This window comes from Mesoplodon mirus (assembly GCF_964341445.2).
Source record: "Mesoplodon mirus genome assembly, chromosome: 12".
Classification (NCBI taxonomy): domain Eukaryota; kingdom Metazoa; phylum Chordata; class Mammalia; order Artiodactyla; family Ziphiidae; genus Mesoplodon; species Mesoplodon mirus.
In genome coordinates this window covers 183,122-200,720 of record NC_138988.1, presented here as the reverse complement: position 1 = coordinate 200,720, position 17,599 = coordinate 183,122, and the positions used below count along the sequence as shown (strand labels likewise).

The following is a 17,599-nucleotide window of genomic DNA, read 5'->3' as shown; positions in this document are numbered from 1 at the left end:
CTTTGGGCTCTCTCCTGGTCACACCATCTCTCAGCCTGGTTCCCACCCCCTGCAGATTCGGGGAGCCCCCCTACCCTTTTCCCCTTTAACTGGCTACTGTTGATTTCTGTTTCTGTTCCCAAGAGTTCTGACTGCCACACCTTCTTCAAGGAGAAAAGTAAGCTCACGTGTTGTTAACAAGGGATTGGATTTTCTCCTTCCGTGTTGCCTGTTTTCCAGATTCCTAAAGTCTCCTTAGAACAGGTGTTGCTTGAGATGAACCCTCTCAGAACCCTGTGTTCTCCTATCTCAGTTGCTGGTTAACAGAGCCTGTTGTGGCTTCTAGACCCCAAACTCAGTGCCCAGCTCTCTCTTCCGTGGCTCTGACAGCTCGGAGGGAGGCCGGGCTGCAGAGTCAGGCAGCGGCTGGATCAGTAGGATTGTGAGAGTCCTGGGGGTGGGGGGAGACACCTGTCTGCTCAGGGCACCCGACATCAGCTGCTGTAACATATACTCCCCCATACATACACGCGTGTGCACACACACACACAAATCCCATGTGTGGCTTAACACGATAGAACTTCCTGCCTGCCTTGTACGAAGAACACTGTGGTTCCTGTTGGGTTCCACCCCTCCAGGGGTGATTCAGGGATTCTCGCTCCTTCCACCCGCGGGTTTTCCCTCTCCCACTCGTGGAACTGGTCTCCCCACCCACTAATCCTGCCTTGGGCAGACCCAGGAGCTGCTGGGGCACTACAGTACTGGCCTGCCTGCAGACTGTCCAGAGGACCCCAGAGGGCCCTACATGCCCTCTTCCATCTATAAATCCCCGAGATGCGTGGGCAGAAATGGTGGCCACGGTCAAATCTCAAGGAGGGGCCTCCTGCTGTTTTGGGGGGGAAAGGGGGCCCTCAGCGGGGAAGGCAGAGGACAGACCAGGGTGCCCGTGGCCACAACAGGTGGTGAATCTGGGCGATTTAACCGGGATCCCTCCCTCTTTTTACTGACAGATTTGTCACTCTGCCTTTATTTTATGTCTCATGCACCCTCTGGAGCGGTGGTTCTCCAACCTGAGTGAGCACCGCAATCACCTCCTGGAGGGCTTTTTACAGCCCAGATCTCCGGGCCCCGCAGCCCCCATAGCTTCTGCTTCCACCAGGCAGAACATCTGCTTTACTAACGAGTTCCCAGTATGTGTCATGCTGCCGCCCGGTACCACACTTTTAAGAGCCGCCCCTCTGGAAAGTGAGGTCCACTCCGCCCGAAGGACCAGGTATATTTCTGTACCACGAGCAACCTGGTGCCCAGTGAAAAAATGTATCAGAGAATGAAGGAAAATGAGCAGAAGGGGGGCGGAATGGTGAAGACCGAGAAAGGAAAGACACCTGGGCCGGGCGCTTCCGCTGAGCTGCGCAGCCCCGCTGCGGCTCGTGGGCAGCAGGGCCCCCGCAGCCTTTGTGACGTCACAGCCCCGCCTGCCGGGAGAATGGTTGCCATGGCGACGTAAACCGAAGGCCCGGGCTGGGGAGCCGAGTCCAGTGCGCAGAGGCTTCGGAGCGAGAGCGGTCGTGCGGAGCCCGTGAGTGTGCGCTGGACCCGGGCTGGGGGCGCTCGGGGTCGGGGCGGAGTGTGTGCGGGGCGGGGCCGTGCGGGGTCGGGGGCGGACACCTCGGGCGCCCTTCTAAGCCCCCGTTGCGACGCTCTGCCCCCTTCCTTGCCCGTACTTTACTGGCCTTATCACATACCCCTTGCCTCTCGGCCCGGGCACCCTTGCCGTAGGCCCGACGGCCCAGACGGAGGTGTGGGGGGGCCCCGTCCTGCCCGAGTACACGGTTCCTTTCGTGGAGGCTGCAGCCGGAATGCGGCTGGAAGGGTGCAAGTTTTGGAGTCGAGGAATCTTGGGCTGGAGTCCCAGCCTGGACCCGTCCTGGCTGTGTGACTCCGCACAGCTTGCTGCTTTGCCTCCGCCTCTGCAAAATGCAAAGTCGTTCAGTACATAGTTAAGAAGCGCCATGGCGGGGCCAGACGCTTGAGAAGCCACGAATCAGTGCCTCACCCCGTCCTCATGGAGCTTACGTTCTAGGGGCAGATAGGCAGGCAATCCACCGACTGTCAAAGTGATAAATCGAGTATTGGTAATTGGTCAAATGGGAGTGGATGGGGTGTTGAGAAGATGCTTCTCCGGAGGGGTGACGCTTGAGCTCAGGTCTGGGTGTGGGGGAGGCCTGATCTGGGAACAGAAAAAGACTAGGTAGGGCGGCTGGAACCGAGCCCAGGAGGGGAGCGAGGTCAGACGGAACGCCAGGAGAAGCAGGAGTGGGCCTCGTAGCGCGCCCTCAGCGAGCGCAGCTGTTCTCAGCCACCCCGCGCCTGGGGCGGGGGCTGGGGGCGGGCCCAGCTGGCTCAGGCCGCGGTCTCTCTCCCCAGGTTGGAATCTGCTTTAGCCAATGGCAAGCTTCTCGGTGAGCGCTTCCTCCTTGCCCCGGATGTCCAAGGTCCTGCCTCCTATGGTCTCCGAGGGCCTAAGTTTCAACAGTAAGTTCTGGGCTGGGGTGGGCTCTCTCAGCGTCAAAGGCAGCCTTGGGGACCTGGACAGTGAGGTCTAGATGTAATCAAGGGCCACAGTGATTCTAAATGAGGCCGTGAACCAGAAATCACAGGTTTGCCAGGTCCCCTAGAAACTGCATGTTTTATTTCCTAGGGCCACTGTAACCAAGCCCCACCCCAGGCCGGGCGCTTAAATAACAGAAGTGTGTCTTTTCACAGTTCTGGGGCCCAGAAGTCCACAATCAAGGTGTCGTGGGCAGGGCTGGTTCCTTTCTGCGGCCGTGAGGGGGGGACTCTGTCCTATGCTCTCTCCCAGCTTCTGGGGGTTTGCTGGCGATCTTTGGGGTTCTTGGGCTTGTAGAAGCATCAGCTCGGTGTGTACCTTCATCTTCACTTGGCGTTCTACGTGTGTGTGTTCCAAATTTCCCCTTTTTCTTGAGGACAGGAGTCATATGGTATTAGGCAAGCACAGTAGCCCAGCATGACCTCGTCTTAGTTACATCTGCAGCCACCCTGATTCTGAACAGGCTCACATTCTGAGGTCCTGGGAGTTAGGATTTCAGGTATTCAAAAGCATTCATTTTGGGGGGGACACAATGCACCCCAAAGCAGGCTTGAGGAAGGTGCCACCGTGGAGGTGGGGCTCTCAGCTTTCCGCAGACCGGCCCCTGTGTGAAGCCCCTCCCCCTCTGGAGGCACACGTGCGCGGCCAGGTGCTCCAGCTGAGTGGCACGTGAGAGGCCGCTGGGGCTGAGGGGCCGGGAGGGGCAACACGTCCATTGTCTGCGCGCTGTGCGTTTCTTCAGCTTTTGGTTTAATCTTGCTGTGGTTTGGATTCAAAAGTGTGTCGATAGCCCCCCTTGTGAAAAGCCCTACCTGCCTCCCAACGTGGCGGCTGCCATGTCTCTGTCTCCCTACACGCGTGCCACCCGCCACGCTCACGCCTTGTGCACGTACAAGCAAATGCACACAGAGACGGCCTGTCCTTTCTCACACAAACGGCCACACAGCAGCGGTGTGCCCCGGGCCTTGCTTCCCGTGAACCCAGACGTTGTGGAGGCTGTTCCTTATCACGACGTCGAGCTCCCTGCACCTTTAGTGATTGCAGCCAAGCGGCCCCGCGCGTGCAGGTGGCGTGACTCTTTCACCAGTTCGCTCTTGGTGGGCTGCTGTCAGCAGCGGTCGCCCTTGTACACCGCGTGCTCGCCTCTCTCACCTTCTCTGCTCCCTAGTGAACTGAAAAACGCACGCTGAAATGGGGTTACCAGAAAAAGAAAGAAAAAAAAGATAGCTTTACAATGTGCACAGGTAACAAATCAACTCTAAATGCACACCCCCAAAACGGTGCAACACAGGGGCGCTCTCACAAGGCAGTTGAAAGCTTCATAAACGGTGCTGATTGACTCTGTGGTACCAGGGGCTGGTTAGATGGCGGGCACCCTGTGACCCTCAAGATTCTGTGATCGTACCCGTGGGGGTGACAAGCAAACGGGAGGCGTCCCTGAGCTGGGTGGCCTGGTCTGGGTTGAGGGTCTGTGCATTAGGGAGGAAACCAGGCCAGGCCGGCACGGCCAAGCCGACAGACCCAGGGCCTCGGCAGGCCGGGCTGGGCAGGGGTGCTGAGCAAGGCGGGTGAGGGAAGTCGACCGGGGTGAGGGTGTGTCGACTGGGGCTCAAGCCAGAAGACTGCCTGAGCCTGGCATCCTGGGTTTGGCCACAGGAGCTGGCGACCACAGTGGGGGCCAGGAACAGTCTGAGCCCTCTGGGGGGAGGGGCTTGGGGACACTGAGCTCTGAGTCTGGGGCAGGTGCAGATGGGGCGTCTGGACCCCAGCCGCAGCCAGAGGCCGTGGGCAGGGGCACAGGTGTCAGACACACCCGTTTGCTCGGGTCGCCTCTGTCAGCCTCAGCTGCCCCATCTGTGCAGCAGGAACAGCCTGTCTCCCCGAGGGCTGCCATGGGGCAGGAGGGCTGGGCACATGTGTAGCTCTGCCAACAGTGGGTGCATCCATGTTGCTTGTGCCGTGTCTGCACCGTTGCTGTTAGCACACCCACCGCCCGTCCTCCAGGGGCTGGGCTGCGTCTGCATGCGTGGGGCCGGAGTTGGACGAGATGCTGCAGGCTGCAGGACGAGGGGTGGCCGGGGGTGTGGGCAAGAACTTAGCTGGGATGGAACACGGCAGGAATGGGCTCTGGGTTTGTTCCTCATTCACACGTGCTTAGTAAGTGCCAGCTGTGTGTGGGCATGGGTCCTAGGCCCTGGGGACTCAGGTGAGTAGCGCTAATGGGGTTGCCCGTCCTGGGACTTAGGTTGGGGCGAGGGACGCAGACGCTGGGAATCAGGCGATCGTTCTATATCTGCAGCGGCCGAGGGGGTGGGGAGGCCTCTGGGAGGAAGTGACATTCGACATCTGTGGGTCGGTGTCCTGAAAGATGAACGTGTGGAAGGGTGTCCTAGGCAGTGGGCGAGGCCAGCGGAAGCCCTGACGTGGGAATGAGCATGAGGGCTGGCGGAAGGGACAGCGGCCAGTGTGGACCAGCGTGTAGGGCCTTGTGGGCGTAGGGGGACCGCTGGGCTCCATGGGGATGACGGCGAGGGTTTGAGCAGGACACGGCCCAGTGTCTGGGTTTTACGACTCTGTGGCTGGGGTGCCGTTCCGTCCCCCTTGGGCAGGGGGCCACTGGCCACGGCTCCCTCGAGACCCTGGGCAAGGTGTGACCCTGGCACAGAGAGCAGAGGATGCCTGTGGGACCTTGGCCTGGCAGAGCGGCCGGCAATGCCAGAGTGGGCCCCAGGCTCCCCAGTCGCGGCTGGCGGGGGCAGGGCTGCAGGACCCCAGTGCAGAGCCCCTTCCGGGAGCCCTGGCCTGCCTGCAGCTGGTCCCCACATCCCTGGGGCTCTCGCGGGGGCGGGGCCTGTGGTCTGTCCCTTGAGTGGCCGAGTGTATTTCCCGTGTGGGTGGGGGGAGGGGGCAGCTGGGAGGGGTCCTCCCTGCCGAGGCCTGGCTGTCGGGCCTGCAGGCTCCACCGGCGCGCGTGCACGTGTCTTCCCCCGCCGATGCTGACCCTGGGCGTGGGGGCCGGGTTCAGTCGTTGACTTTGGCGGTTTAGGAGCCCTGGTTTTAAGTGACCCAACCTTCATCTGGGAAGCTGCAAGATCGGGCCGGGCGTGAGCACAGCTGCCCTGTGCCGGGACACGGAGGCGTTGCCTGCTTTCGGAGAGTTTGGGGGGACGGTGATAGGCACCTCTCCTCTCTGTGCTCGTCCCGTTCGCGCCCCTGGCCGCCTGTGCTGCTGGGACAGACCGGCACGGTCCCCTGCCCAGAAGGCCCCTCCCCCGGGGCTCCGTCCCCGCTCACTCCCTCCAGGAGGTTATTCAGCGCGAGGCCCCTCAGTGAGCCCCGCGTGCAGGTCAGGCGTGGGGCGGCTGCACCTTCCCCACCCTTCTCCTCGCTTTGCCGTGCCTTATGCCCTCCTTAGCACACATCCCGACCTGCCTGGCCTTTCCTTACTCACCTTGTGTATCTCTCCATGAGGGCAGGGGCTGCTCTGTACCTCTTCTGCTGCTGCGTCTCCAGAACCTGGCACCTAAAAAGCCTTCAGTAAAATTCTGTTAGGCTGCAAGCTTTCCCCAGAGACCAGGAGCTTTCATCACTGCCTTTCAAAACCGTGCTGAGGTTCACCAGGGCGTTTAGACAAGGAAGGGACGTAAAAGGCCTTCAGATGGGGGCGGAAGAGGGGAAACTCTCTGTTCACAGATGAAATGATCCTGTATGTAGAGAATCCCCAAGACTCCCCAAGAAAGCTATTTGTGCTAATAGATGAATTTAGCAACATTGCAGGGTACAAGATCAACCCTCAAAAATTAGTGTTTCTATACACCAGAGTGCCCCATCCAACATGGAAAGTAACGGGCAGATCCATCCACACTGGCATCTAAAAGAACAAAATATCTGTGAATGGGGTGACGTCGTGGGAGGTGACCCAGCAGGAAGACCTGGGAGTCACTCTCTCCACGCAAACGAGTATTGAGCAGGCAGGAACTGTCAGAACCCCAGACAGGAGCTCCGCAGCTTCCAGGAGGGAACTAAATGAAGAGGCTGGGAGGTTCTGGTGAACTTTGGTATTTGGTGAAGGGGCTACCAGTCCCCAGTCTCCAGTCCCGGAGCAGTGGGGAGGGTGGCCTGAGTCCCCGCCGTGGCTTGTGGGTGCCAGGGTGGGCAGCAAGGACCTTGTCGTCCCAGATTGCGGCTGTGTGTTTGCTGAGGGGCCACGCAGAGGCCGGTCGTTATTTCAACCCCACAAGCTGCCATCACTTCCCTGCCGTGTCTGTCGGGGGATTTAGAAACGGGGCCCCTTCCCCGGCTTTGGGAGCCAGACACTTAAGGAAAGCTTTGATGAGAGGTTAATATCCAAAATACACAGAGAGTCCTAAAACTCAACAACGACTAAAAACAAACAACCCAGTTAAAAAGTGGGCAAAGAACTTTATAGACATTTCTCCACAGAAGAGGTACAGGTGGCCAGCAAGCCCACAACAAGCAGCGCCACGTCATCAGCAGGGGCTCCCCGCTCCCTTCCTCTTGGGCTGTGGGCGTGGCTGCTTTGGCTGCCCCCACGCCCCACTGAGCCCAGGCTGGCAGGGCAGCTGGTGGCCGGGGTAGAGCTGCCTGCAGGGGAAGGGTGGGCCTCCCAGGAACTAAAGGCTTGTGACTCTCCTGTACCCGGGGGCTGTGAGGGAACACTCACACCCCTCCACGTTCTGTTTCGTTTGTGCCGGTTCCTCAACTGCTTCCCCTGGGTACCAGGACGGCTCTGGGCCGAACCAGCCTCGTGAGGTTGGGATTCAGGGGTGGAAGGCAGAAGGAAGCAGCAGGTGACTCGGGTGCTTTCAGAGAGGAAGACAGGAGCTGGGAGGGAAGCAAATTCACACTGTCGGGTGTGGGGGGAGTCAGGGAGCCCCTCTGTGCAAAGGCCCTGGGGCAGGAACCATTTGTCCTGTGTGAGGGGCCCAGGGAGGCTGGGTGGCTGAAGTGCGGGGGGCAGGGGACAAGGCAGAGCGGCTCAGCGAGCACCCCCCGGGGCTCGATCTGGGCAGCCACCCTCCACGTGCACATCCATTTAACCGTCCACATCCACGCTCTGTGCCCATGGAATGACACACCCGCATGCACCACACCTCTTTCTACTGAGGGCTAATTCCATTTCCACTGTTCGCTTTTCCCTCCGGCGCGGCAGTCGACACCTGTGCGTGATTCCCACGTGTCTCTGGGATAAACTAGAAGGGGGGTGGCGGGTCAGAGGGCCAGGCACAGGACCCAGGCTGGCCGCTCGGAACAGCACCCAGAAAGCAGAGCTCAGGGCGGCGCTGGGGGTGGCGGGAGGACGCCTGGAATGCAGCCTTCGTTCTCTGGTTCTGCCAGAGGGGAGAGTGGAGCTGGGGGCCGCCAGGCAGCACCTGCCTATCTCGAGGGTCTCGCCCTGATCCCTGTGGAGCCCCAGCCCAAGGATGGGGAGGGCCTGACCCCATTCACAGCCCCATCGTGAAGCGCAGATCCACGCCTTTCTCTCGTGGCACCGGGGCCACGGGCGTTTCCAGAGGGCAGCGCTGCCCAGGGCGTCGGGGCTGGCAGACGTCGGGCCTGTGACGTCCCCGCTCGGCCTTGGGTGACCCCCAACTCTCGCGTCTCGTCTCCTCGGTTCCTGAGGAGCAGCACGGGTCTCCCGAGCTCTGTGGGGACTGGACGTGGCGACCGGTCTGGGGCTGAGCCCGGGGAGGTGCCGGGCGGTGTGAGCTGCCATCGTCACAGGGGAGAGAGGGCAGCCGGACCCCGGGAAGAAGCCGGGCGGAGGCAGGACGTGGGAAGGACGGGCGTGTGGGCGCGGGCCCCGGTGGCGGCAAAGGCAGGTTGAGGACGAGCACGGAGCGCCCACAGCGGGCTGGGCCTCGGGGGTCAAGCAAGCCTCGGGGGGCAGCGGAGGCTGGTGAGGGGAGGAGGAGGGGGCGCGGGGGCACGTCTGGGGGAAGCTTGGGGCACCGCTTTTGCTGAGCTGCAGGCGCCTGCAGGACCTTCCGGGGTTGCCTGGCAGCAGAGGAGCTTTGGGGGATTCAGTGCTGATGTGGGAGCGTCATCCCGACAGACCAGCGGGTCCCTCTCCCCCTCCTCATCCCCTTGGCTCCAGCAGTCCCTTTGCTGCCTGCCCTTCGCTGATGCTGTGGTGCCAGCGGACAAGGGAGCAGCGGGCAGGGGGTCTCCGTGTCTTCCGCTGCAGCTGTCAGAAGCCCGGGGAGGCTCGCAGCCAAAGGGCTGGCTGGGTGGGCATCAAAGGCTTAGAGCCCGTGGCCTCCATGAAAAATGGTCCCGCTCTGCCCTTAGGAGCAAAGGGAGGGGTGCCAAAGGGGACGCACAAGACGTCTCTGTGCGCCAGGCACGTGTGCTGGGAATTTTTGTGGCCATTCTCTTGCACGATTCTCACAGCCTCCTGGCTAAGTCAGCATAATCCTCTCCAATGTGGAAACTGAGGCTTTCCTAGTATCTGGAGCCCTAGTATCTGGGGTTTGCCCAGCCTCACGCTGTGTTCATAGCTGTACCAAGCCAATGAGTCATTTGCTGTGGCCCTCGCTTTTGCGTCTCCCCAGAGAAGAGCCCGGAATCCATGGACAATAGTTCTTCTTCAGTCATTAAAGAAAAAAAGAAACATGTGAAAAAAACCAAAGGTAATTCTGCAGCTGGGAGTTGAAGTCCCAGTTGGTGGGAGGCAGACTCTCTCCCTCAGCACCCAGATGCCTTCAGACTTAGTTTTTAGTGTGAAGGACAGAGAGAAATGCTTCTGTTTCCATTCGGAATTGGGTTACTGAAATATGAAATAATAGGAACATAAACCACAAAGTAGGGTTTATTTTTCCTCCTGTAATGAGAAACGTGGGAGGCAGACCAGGGCTCCATGGAGCTCCACCAACGGCAGTTCTGCAGAATCTTCCAGGTGACCAGATCCCAAGTCTTTCTGATCCACCATCTTTATTTTCAGGCCTTTCAACCACAAGGTTGTCACATGGTCACAAAATGGCTGTGGCAGCTCCAGCCATCACATCTGATTCCAGACAGGGAGAAGGAGCAAAGGGAAGGGCAAAATTGCCCACCTGCTAACTCACATCTTGGGAAGACCTCTTCCGCAGCAGCCCCACCACCCAGCAGTTTCTGCCTACACTCCATTGGTTATGGGTCCATCAGTATCTGCAAGGGAGTCTGAGAAGTGTAGCTTTTCAATGAGGCACATGATTGCCACCTGTTAGGAGTAGGAAGGGGAGGCAGCTGGCTGCATGTGCCTCATCCTCTGAGCCCCTGCTGTATCCTCCACATCTTGGCTTCCTGGACTCCCTCCTGGTTCCTTCGCTGTCCCCACCCCCAGCCCGGCCTTACAGGCCAGTCTGATCTTCTGCAGAGACGTGCAGACGTGAGCATTTTCCCTGAGCCTGCCCTTCCCAGGCCGAGCTCCCGCCCTGGGAACAAGCTTCCCAGTCCACCCTGCCCCAACCCCATTTCCTCTTGGTTATAGTTATCAAAATCCAAACCTGCCCAGAAGTAGAGACTGAAGTCCAATGGACTTGTGTGCTCATTGCCAGATTGGAAGCAGACAAGATTTTGCCACATTTGCTTCATCTATCCTTTTTCTCTTTTTCGCCTTTGCCAGAATATTTTACTTTTTTTTAAAATTTATTTTTATTGAAGTATGGTTGATTTACAATGTTGTGTTAATTTCTGCTGTACAGCAAAGGACCCAGTTATACACATATATACATTCTTTTTTATATTCTTTTCCACTATGGCTTATCCCTGGATATGGAATATAGTTTTCTGTGCTATACAGTAGGACCTTGTTGTTTATCCATTCTATATGTAATAGTTTGCATTTACTAACCCCAAACTCCCAGTCCATCCCTCCCCCATACTCCCTCCCCCTTGGCAACCACAAGTCTGTTCTCTATGTCTGTGAGTCTGTTTCTGTTTCATAGAGAGGTTCATTTGTGTTCATTTGGTTCTTCGTTGCTGCACGCGGGTGTTTCTCTAGTTGCGGCGAGCAGGGGCTACTCTTCACTGTAGTGCGTGGGCTTCTCATTGCGGTGGCTTCTCTTGTGGAGCATGGACTCTAGGCGTGCAGGCTTCAGTAGTTGCGGCACGTGCTCAGTAGTTGTGGCGCACGGGCTTAGTTGCTCCACGGCATGTGGGATCTTCCCAGACCAGGGATCAAACACATGTTCCGTGCATTGGCAGGCGGCTTCTTAACCACTGTGCCACCAGGGAAGTCCCTGCTTTTCTTTTTTTTGTGTGGATCTCTTGTAGTTTTTTGGTTTGCATTTCCCATGAGCAGTGTATTGTATACAAGTTTGTTTTAAGTTGCTGGTCTCTTCATTTCAAATGCAATTCCCATTTCCTGCATCTGTACTCTCCTCTTCTCATGGTTGCTGGTTTTGATATCATACTCTGTATGGATGATTTCCTGCTTTTACTGTATGTTTGCCTTTACCAGTGAGCTTTCCCATTTGTTCTTTTATTGTTTCTAGTTGTGGCCTCTTTTTTTTTCCCTCCTGCCTAGAGAAGTTCCTTTAGCATTTGTTGTAAAGCTGGTTTGGTGTGCTGAATTCTCTTAGCTTTTGCTTGTCTGTGAAGCTTTTGATTTCTCTGTTGAATCTGAATGAGATTCTTGCTGGGTAGAGTAATCTTGGTTGTAGGTTTTTCTCCTTCATCACTTTAAATATATCCTGCCACTCCCTTCTGGCCTGCAGAGTTTATGATGAAAAATCAGCTGATAACCTTATGGGGATTCTCTTGTATGTTATTTGTTGCTTTTCCCTTGTTGCTTTTAATATTTTCTTGGTATTTAATTTTTGTTAGTTTGATTAATATGTGTCTTGGCGTGTTCCTCCTTGGGTTTATCCTGTATGGGACTCTCTATGCTTCCTGGACTTGGGTGACTATTTCCTCTCCCATGTTAGGGAAGTTTTTGACTATAATCTCTTCAAGTATTTTCTTTTTTTTTTTTTTTTTGCGGTACGCGGGCTTCTCACTGCTGTGGCCTCTCCCGTTGCAGAGCACAGGCTCCGGACACACAGGCCCAGCGGCCATGGCTCACGGGCCCAGCCGCTCCGCGGCATGTGGGTTCCTCCCAGACCGGGGCACGAACCCGTGTCCTCTGCATCGGCAGGCGGACTCTCAACCACTGCGCCACCAGGGAAGCCCCTCTTCAAGTATTTTCTTGTAGAGAAAGGACACCCTCTCAGGCTGGGGCTCGCAGGGCTGTGGCACAGACCATCTGTGTAGGTCTCACTCTGTGCTGCCTGCAGCAGACCAGTTGCTGGGCTCTCCTCTGAGCCCCGAAGCTCCCCGTCTGTCCCAGCTGATCTCCCTGCTGGTGAGGGGGCTTCCCTGCACGTGGGAGCCTCTCCTCTCCTTCAGCTCCGTGCCAGGGATGCGGGCCCCATCCGCTTCCTCTCCTCTTCCTTTTCCCTTCTTCTTTCTTTCATCCTACCTTGTTATGGGGGGATCTTTCTTGTCCTTTTTGGTGTCCAAGCTCCTCTGCTAGTGTTCAGCAGGTGCTCTGTGAGAATTGTTCCATTTGTAGATGTATTCTTTTTTTTTTTAAAATAAATTTATTTATTTTATTTATTTTTGGCTGGGTTTGGTCTTTGTTGCTGTGTGCAGGCTTTCCCTAGTCGTGGAGAGCAGGGGCTACTCTTCGTTGCGGTGCACAGGCTTCTCATTGCTGCGACCTCTCCCGCCGTGGAGCACAGGCTCCGGACGCGCAGGCTCAGCGGCCATGGCTCACGGGCCCAGCCGCTCCGCGGCATGTGGGATCTTCCCAGACCGGGGCATGAACCCGTGTCCCCTGCATTGGCAGGCGGACTCTCAACCACTGCGCCACCAGGGAAGCCCCGTAGATGTATTCTTCATGCGTTTCTGGGGAGAGGTGAACTCCACGTCGTGCGACTCCCCCGCCATCTTGAGGGCCCCCCGCTGTGAACATTGTGCCATTCTGGGGCTGTTTCCCCTGGGTGTATAGGGTGGAGTGGAATTGCTGGCTGGGTGTTAAACTTTCGTAGCTGCCGCTGAACAATCTTCCAGAGCGACTGTAGCAGTTCACAGCCCACCAACAGGTGTGAGGGTTCCAGTTGCTCCACACCTCTCCAACACCAGGCACACATACTTCCTTTTTGTATTACCTGGTCCTTTGGGTGTGCATTAGTATCTCATGTTCCCTGTGACCAGCGAGGGGGATTACTTATGTTTATGGGGCATTGATGACCCTGTGCTGTGAAGCACCTGTTCCTCCTGCTTTCGGCCCACTTTTCTACTGGGTTGTCTGTCTCCTTATTTTAATGATTCCTAGGAGCTCTTTACATATTCTGATTACAAATCGTTAGCCAGTTCTAAGTACTGCAAATACCTTCCCCCGCTGTGTGGGTTGCCTTCTCTGTCTTGGTGGTGCCTTTTAATAAACAAAAGTTTCTACTTTTGTAGTTCAGTTTACCGATCACTTCCTTATGGTTAGTACTTTTCAAGTCCTGTTTTAAAACTCTTTGCTGACCCCCAAGGTCATGAAAATACAGGTTTATTGTATCTTCTCTGCATTTTATTTTCGTTTCACAGGAAGATCTACAAACCGTCTCTAGTTGATCTAACTGGATCCATCTTGTTTGCAGGTGTTTTTGGATTTTCTACTCCATCACCTTGAGTGACATGATTTTCCCTTTCTTTCCAATCCTTACATCTTTTATTCTTTTTCTTGCCTATGGCATCGTGAGGACCCTCATTACAACCCTGCTAAGATAGGCATCCATGCCTTGTTTCCCATGTTGGGGGGAAATATTTTACCTAGCGGTTTCTTGTGGATACACGGATCAGTTTCCCATTGCTGCTGTAACAAATTACCACAGACTCCGTGGTTTAAAACACACAAGTTTATTCGGGTTCTAGAAATCAGAAGTCCAAAATGAATCTTACAGGGCTGGAATCAAGGTGCCCCCAGAGCTGGCTCCTTCTGGGGCTCCAGGGGAGAATCTGTTTCCCGCCTTTTCCAGCTTCTAGAGGCACCTGTGCTCCTCCACCCCCGAGAGCCTCTTCCCGTCTCCGTGGCATCTCCCCAGCTCTGCTTCTGCTGCCGCTCTGCCTGCTGCTGTTCCAGACCTCCGTCTTATAGGGCCCCTTGTGATTATATTGGGCCCATATGGATAATCCAGGACCATCTTCCCGTCTCAAGGTCCGTGATCACATCTGCGAAATCCCCTTCCTATATAAGGGAACACAGTCCCAGGCTGCGGACTAGGGCACGGACGTCTTTGGGGGCCATGAGTCAGCTCACCATTCTTCTTTTGACCAGATCAGGGATGTCTGCTTCTATTCCTAGGTTACTAAGACTTTTATTCAAAGTAAGTTTTGAATCTTAAAGAACACTTTTACTGCATCTATTGAAATGACCATAGAATTTTCTTTCTCATTCTGTTAATGGGCTGTAGTACATTGCTTGATGTGTAGATGTTAAACCGACTGAGTTTCTGGAACAGTCTGCCTGGAATGATCACCGTTCTGGGTTTGGGGCTCGTCTTCACATCACCCATTGATTCCCTTCACGTTAGCGCTAAACATTCCCTTCTTCCCAGAACGCAGATACAGTTTCTGCTTCGGAAGCTGGTCTCGGAGTAGCTGCTTACGGCTGCGTGGCCTTGGGGGGCTTCTGACCTCTCGGTGCCTCTGTTTCCTCACAGGGGTCGCAGTGTTTCCCACCTCACTGGGTCATTACGGACATTAGTCCTTGCTAACTACCGCAGTTAACCTCTTCCACAGAGGCCTGCTGCATTGCCAGAAGGCAGGGTGGAACTGACACAGCCCCTGCTGACCTCCTCCCATGGGCTGGGGCCAGGAGCAGATAATTTGTCTCTATTCTTCTCAGCCTTAAAACTCTTTTCTGATAGGAGCTAATTCTTACAGAAAAGTTGAAAAAAGAGTAAAAGATTTTGTAGCGTGCCCGTATTTAGGCTTCTCTGACCCCTCCTCATGAGGGATGCAGATGAAGCGTCCTGGGGTCAGGATGCAGACTCCTGTCACCCGGGCTGATGGGGAGGCTGCCAGGCTTCTCCACTGCAAGCTCGTTTCCCTGTGAGAACTGACACATGTCTTGTGTGGAGGTGCTTTGAGACCAGCAGGGCATAACTTCATGTTCCTTTAACGGCATCCTCCTTCTGGGGGTGAGGGCGTAAAATGGGACCGACCTCCAGGAAGGCAGGTCAACCTAAGTCTCTGAAGCCTGGAAACTGCTCACAGCCCTCTAGTCTCCCTTCGGAAAGTCACTCCGAGGGCCAGTCAGTGATGGCGCAGTGGAGAACTCAGGATGTCCAGGGCAGTGCCGTGGGCACCGCATTTGCCATACGAGTGTGCCACAGGAAGCACTGAGTTACGGTAGCCCTTAGTATTTCCTTATGCTGTCCACAAAGAGTTAGTAACTTTAAAGTGTTTCTTTTTTTTTAAGGAAGATATAGAATTATCAAAAATGTGTATTGAAAAGTATTAGGAAAAAAATACCCCCAGAAATGTTATCAGCAGTTGTTTAAAATGGAGGAGTTCTTTTTTATATGTGATATTTTCTTTTACTTTCGAGATTTTTTTTTTTTTTAACAATAAACCCTGTTTCTTCTAAATCAAGGGTAGTGGGGGAAGAAGCAACCATAGTTTTAAGCCCTTAGTTTGGTGCCCTGGGTTCCATCTTCTCTGACACTGGTGAGCTGTGCTGTGGGAACCTCCCCCTTACTGCTGGGAGGGCGGCAGCAGGATTGGGGTCCTTGGCAGCCCTCACCTCCCAGGTTCCCGCCCTGCCTTCCCAGGCTTCAGGCACTCTGCCCTCACCAGCTCCCAAGCCCAGCCTTCCCCTGGGAGGCTCAGGGAGACCCCTGCAGGGACAAAGCGCAGGGTCAGCTGCTTCCATCACTTACAAAGGGCAGGTGGAGCTTCTCTCCCCTATGGACCGGGGGTTCCTGGGACTTTAAGTGAGAGAGGATAGGGGGCCAGGAACGTAGCACAGGTCCGAGACACGGGAAGGCCTGTGTTCACAAGGTCTCTTTCAGATGGCAGGGGCCAGACAGGTAAGTTTACAGAGCTGGAAGGTCCAGGGGTGGACTTCAGGCACAGCTGGATCCAAGAGAACATTCGCTGCTCGCTTGTGCTTTCATGGAAGCTCCCTTGCTGGGCTGGGAGGATGCCGGGACCCCAGAGGCCCAGATCACTGGCTGGCAGAGCTGGCTTGTTTCTCCAGTGAGGCATTTCCCTCCCCAGGGTCTGCGAGCGTTCCTGACCAGCCAGCTAATCCTTTCCATGTGCCTGGGGACATGGATCTCTTCTTGCTCAGAGCCCAGGAGCGGAGTAAGTCTCTATCAGTGAGTATCTGTCGAGGAGCAGCCTGCCCGCAGCTCCGTCCTCCCTCACACGGAAGCAGCCAGACTGTCCTTTGCTCAGGTCACTCTCTCACTCTGGAATAGTCAATGGCTCACCGCTTGCGATGAAAACAACTCGCAACTGCCTGGCCCCAGGTCTCTTGTCCCACTGTCTTACCAGCTTCATCACCACTGTTCCTGGGCTGTTGTCAGGGTGGGGGAGTTTCTGTGGCTACAACCTCAGCCAACATGCCTTAACGTCTGCTGTCCCCTGCATGAGACACTGTCCCCTCCTGAGACTCTCCCTGACCTTCAAGGCCCTAGGAAACCCCCCCGCATGCTCTAACCTTGCACAGTCCCCCTCACTGGAATTCTGGGAGGCCAGACACACACACACACACGCGCGCGCGCGTGCGCCCCAGGCCGTGTTTCTGAGACACACACACACACACACGCACAGGCAAGGCCTGCGTCCCGGGCTCCCTCATGGGCTGACTGTGTCCACCCCGACTCAGGGCTCAGCATCTGAGATTCCTTAGAGCAGTGGCTCCCTCTGTGACCCCGACCAGGACCAAGGACACACAGGGGCATGCAGGTCCTCCAGCCCCACCCCTGTGCCTGGATCCAGGCGGAGCCATCGGTGCTCCCCACCTCCTGCCTGGAAGGCGGAGCGACAGAGACACAGAGCCACTCTGAGCGGCACTCCTGGCAACACGCACACACAAGGCTTCCCCTTTCTCCACCAGTGCCAGCACAGCCTGGGCTTCCTTCTCCCAGCCTGGCCCAGCCTCAGGGAGCCTCTGCCTTCCTTCCAAAGCTCCTGACCCCACCTCACACTCCTCCGCCCAGCATAGCCCTGACCTCCTCACACTGACCACAAGAAGCTCCCCAGTGTCTTTTTTTTTTTTTTTTTTGCGGTACGCGGGCCTCTCACTGCTGTGGCCTCTCCCGTTGCGGAGCACAGGCTCCGGACGCGCAGGCTCAGCGGCCATGGCTCACGGGCCCAGCCGCTCCGCGGCATGCAGGATCTTCCCAGACCGGGGCACAAACAAACCCGTGTCCCCTTCATCGGCAGGCAGACTCTCAACCACTGCGCCACCAGGGAAGCCCCTGCCCAGTGTCTTTAAATTGCAGACCTTCTGCCACTGGAATTGTAGCGGGTGACATTTTCCCAACTTCATTGTACGTGGATGTGCGAATTAGGGTCCCGCCACAGACTAGAGGTGGGATACGTGTTGCACGTGGCAGGGCCAGCAGGAAGTAGAATTTGACCAGGGGAGGCCAAATGAAGACCCACGTGAGGGCTTATCTGCTCGGGCAGTCTGGGTCCTGAGCCAGCAAGATCCCCAGGGCTTGGACAGCAGGAGGGGCTGGACACTAGGCCTCGGGAAGATGAGTCCCTCACCCCACCCTATCCTGGGACCCTCCCAAGTGTAAGGCTGGGGCCGGGTGCAGTCCTGGGGGTGGCTGGCCAGAGGCCAGGCAGGGTGGAGAATAGGTAGGGAGGTGCAGACCCCCGCACGTGACCACGGGCTGCCCACAGTGAGTAGGGAGCTTGCAGGTCAAACTTGGGACTTCCAGTTTCTTTTGGAAACTCCGAGGATCTAGTTTCCCTCAACGTCAGTTTGTCAAGATTTAGCAAATCACAATACAA

At 56.3% G+C, this 17,599-nt stretch overlaps 1 protein-coding gene across 2 annotated transcripts in view; it reads left to right on the top strand.

Annotated features, from left to right (window-relative positions):
- Nucleotides 1-1,502: 1,502 nt before the first annotated feature.
- The window catches only part of CFAP100 (cilia and flagella associated protein 100), a 32,052-nt gene continuing 15,955 nt past the window's right edge, over nucleotides 1,503-17,599 (top strand). The window contains exons 1-3 of one of the 2 annotated variants that reach the window (XM_082638095.1): nucleotides 1,503-1,558; nucleotides 2,407-2,514; nucleotides 15,848-15,948. In XM_082638095.1, coding sequence (XP_082494221.1) covers nucleotides 2,427-2,514; nucleotides 15,848-15,948 — 189 coding nt within the window. In that variant the 5' untranslated portion in view covers nucleotides 1,503-1,558; nucleotides 2,407-2,426. Of the gene's footprint in view, nucleotides 1,559-2,406; nucleotides 2,515-15,847; nucleotides 15,949-17,599 lie in introns of those variants that run through there. The other variant, XM_082638096.1, reaches the window with a different exon arrangement.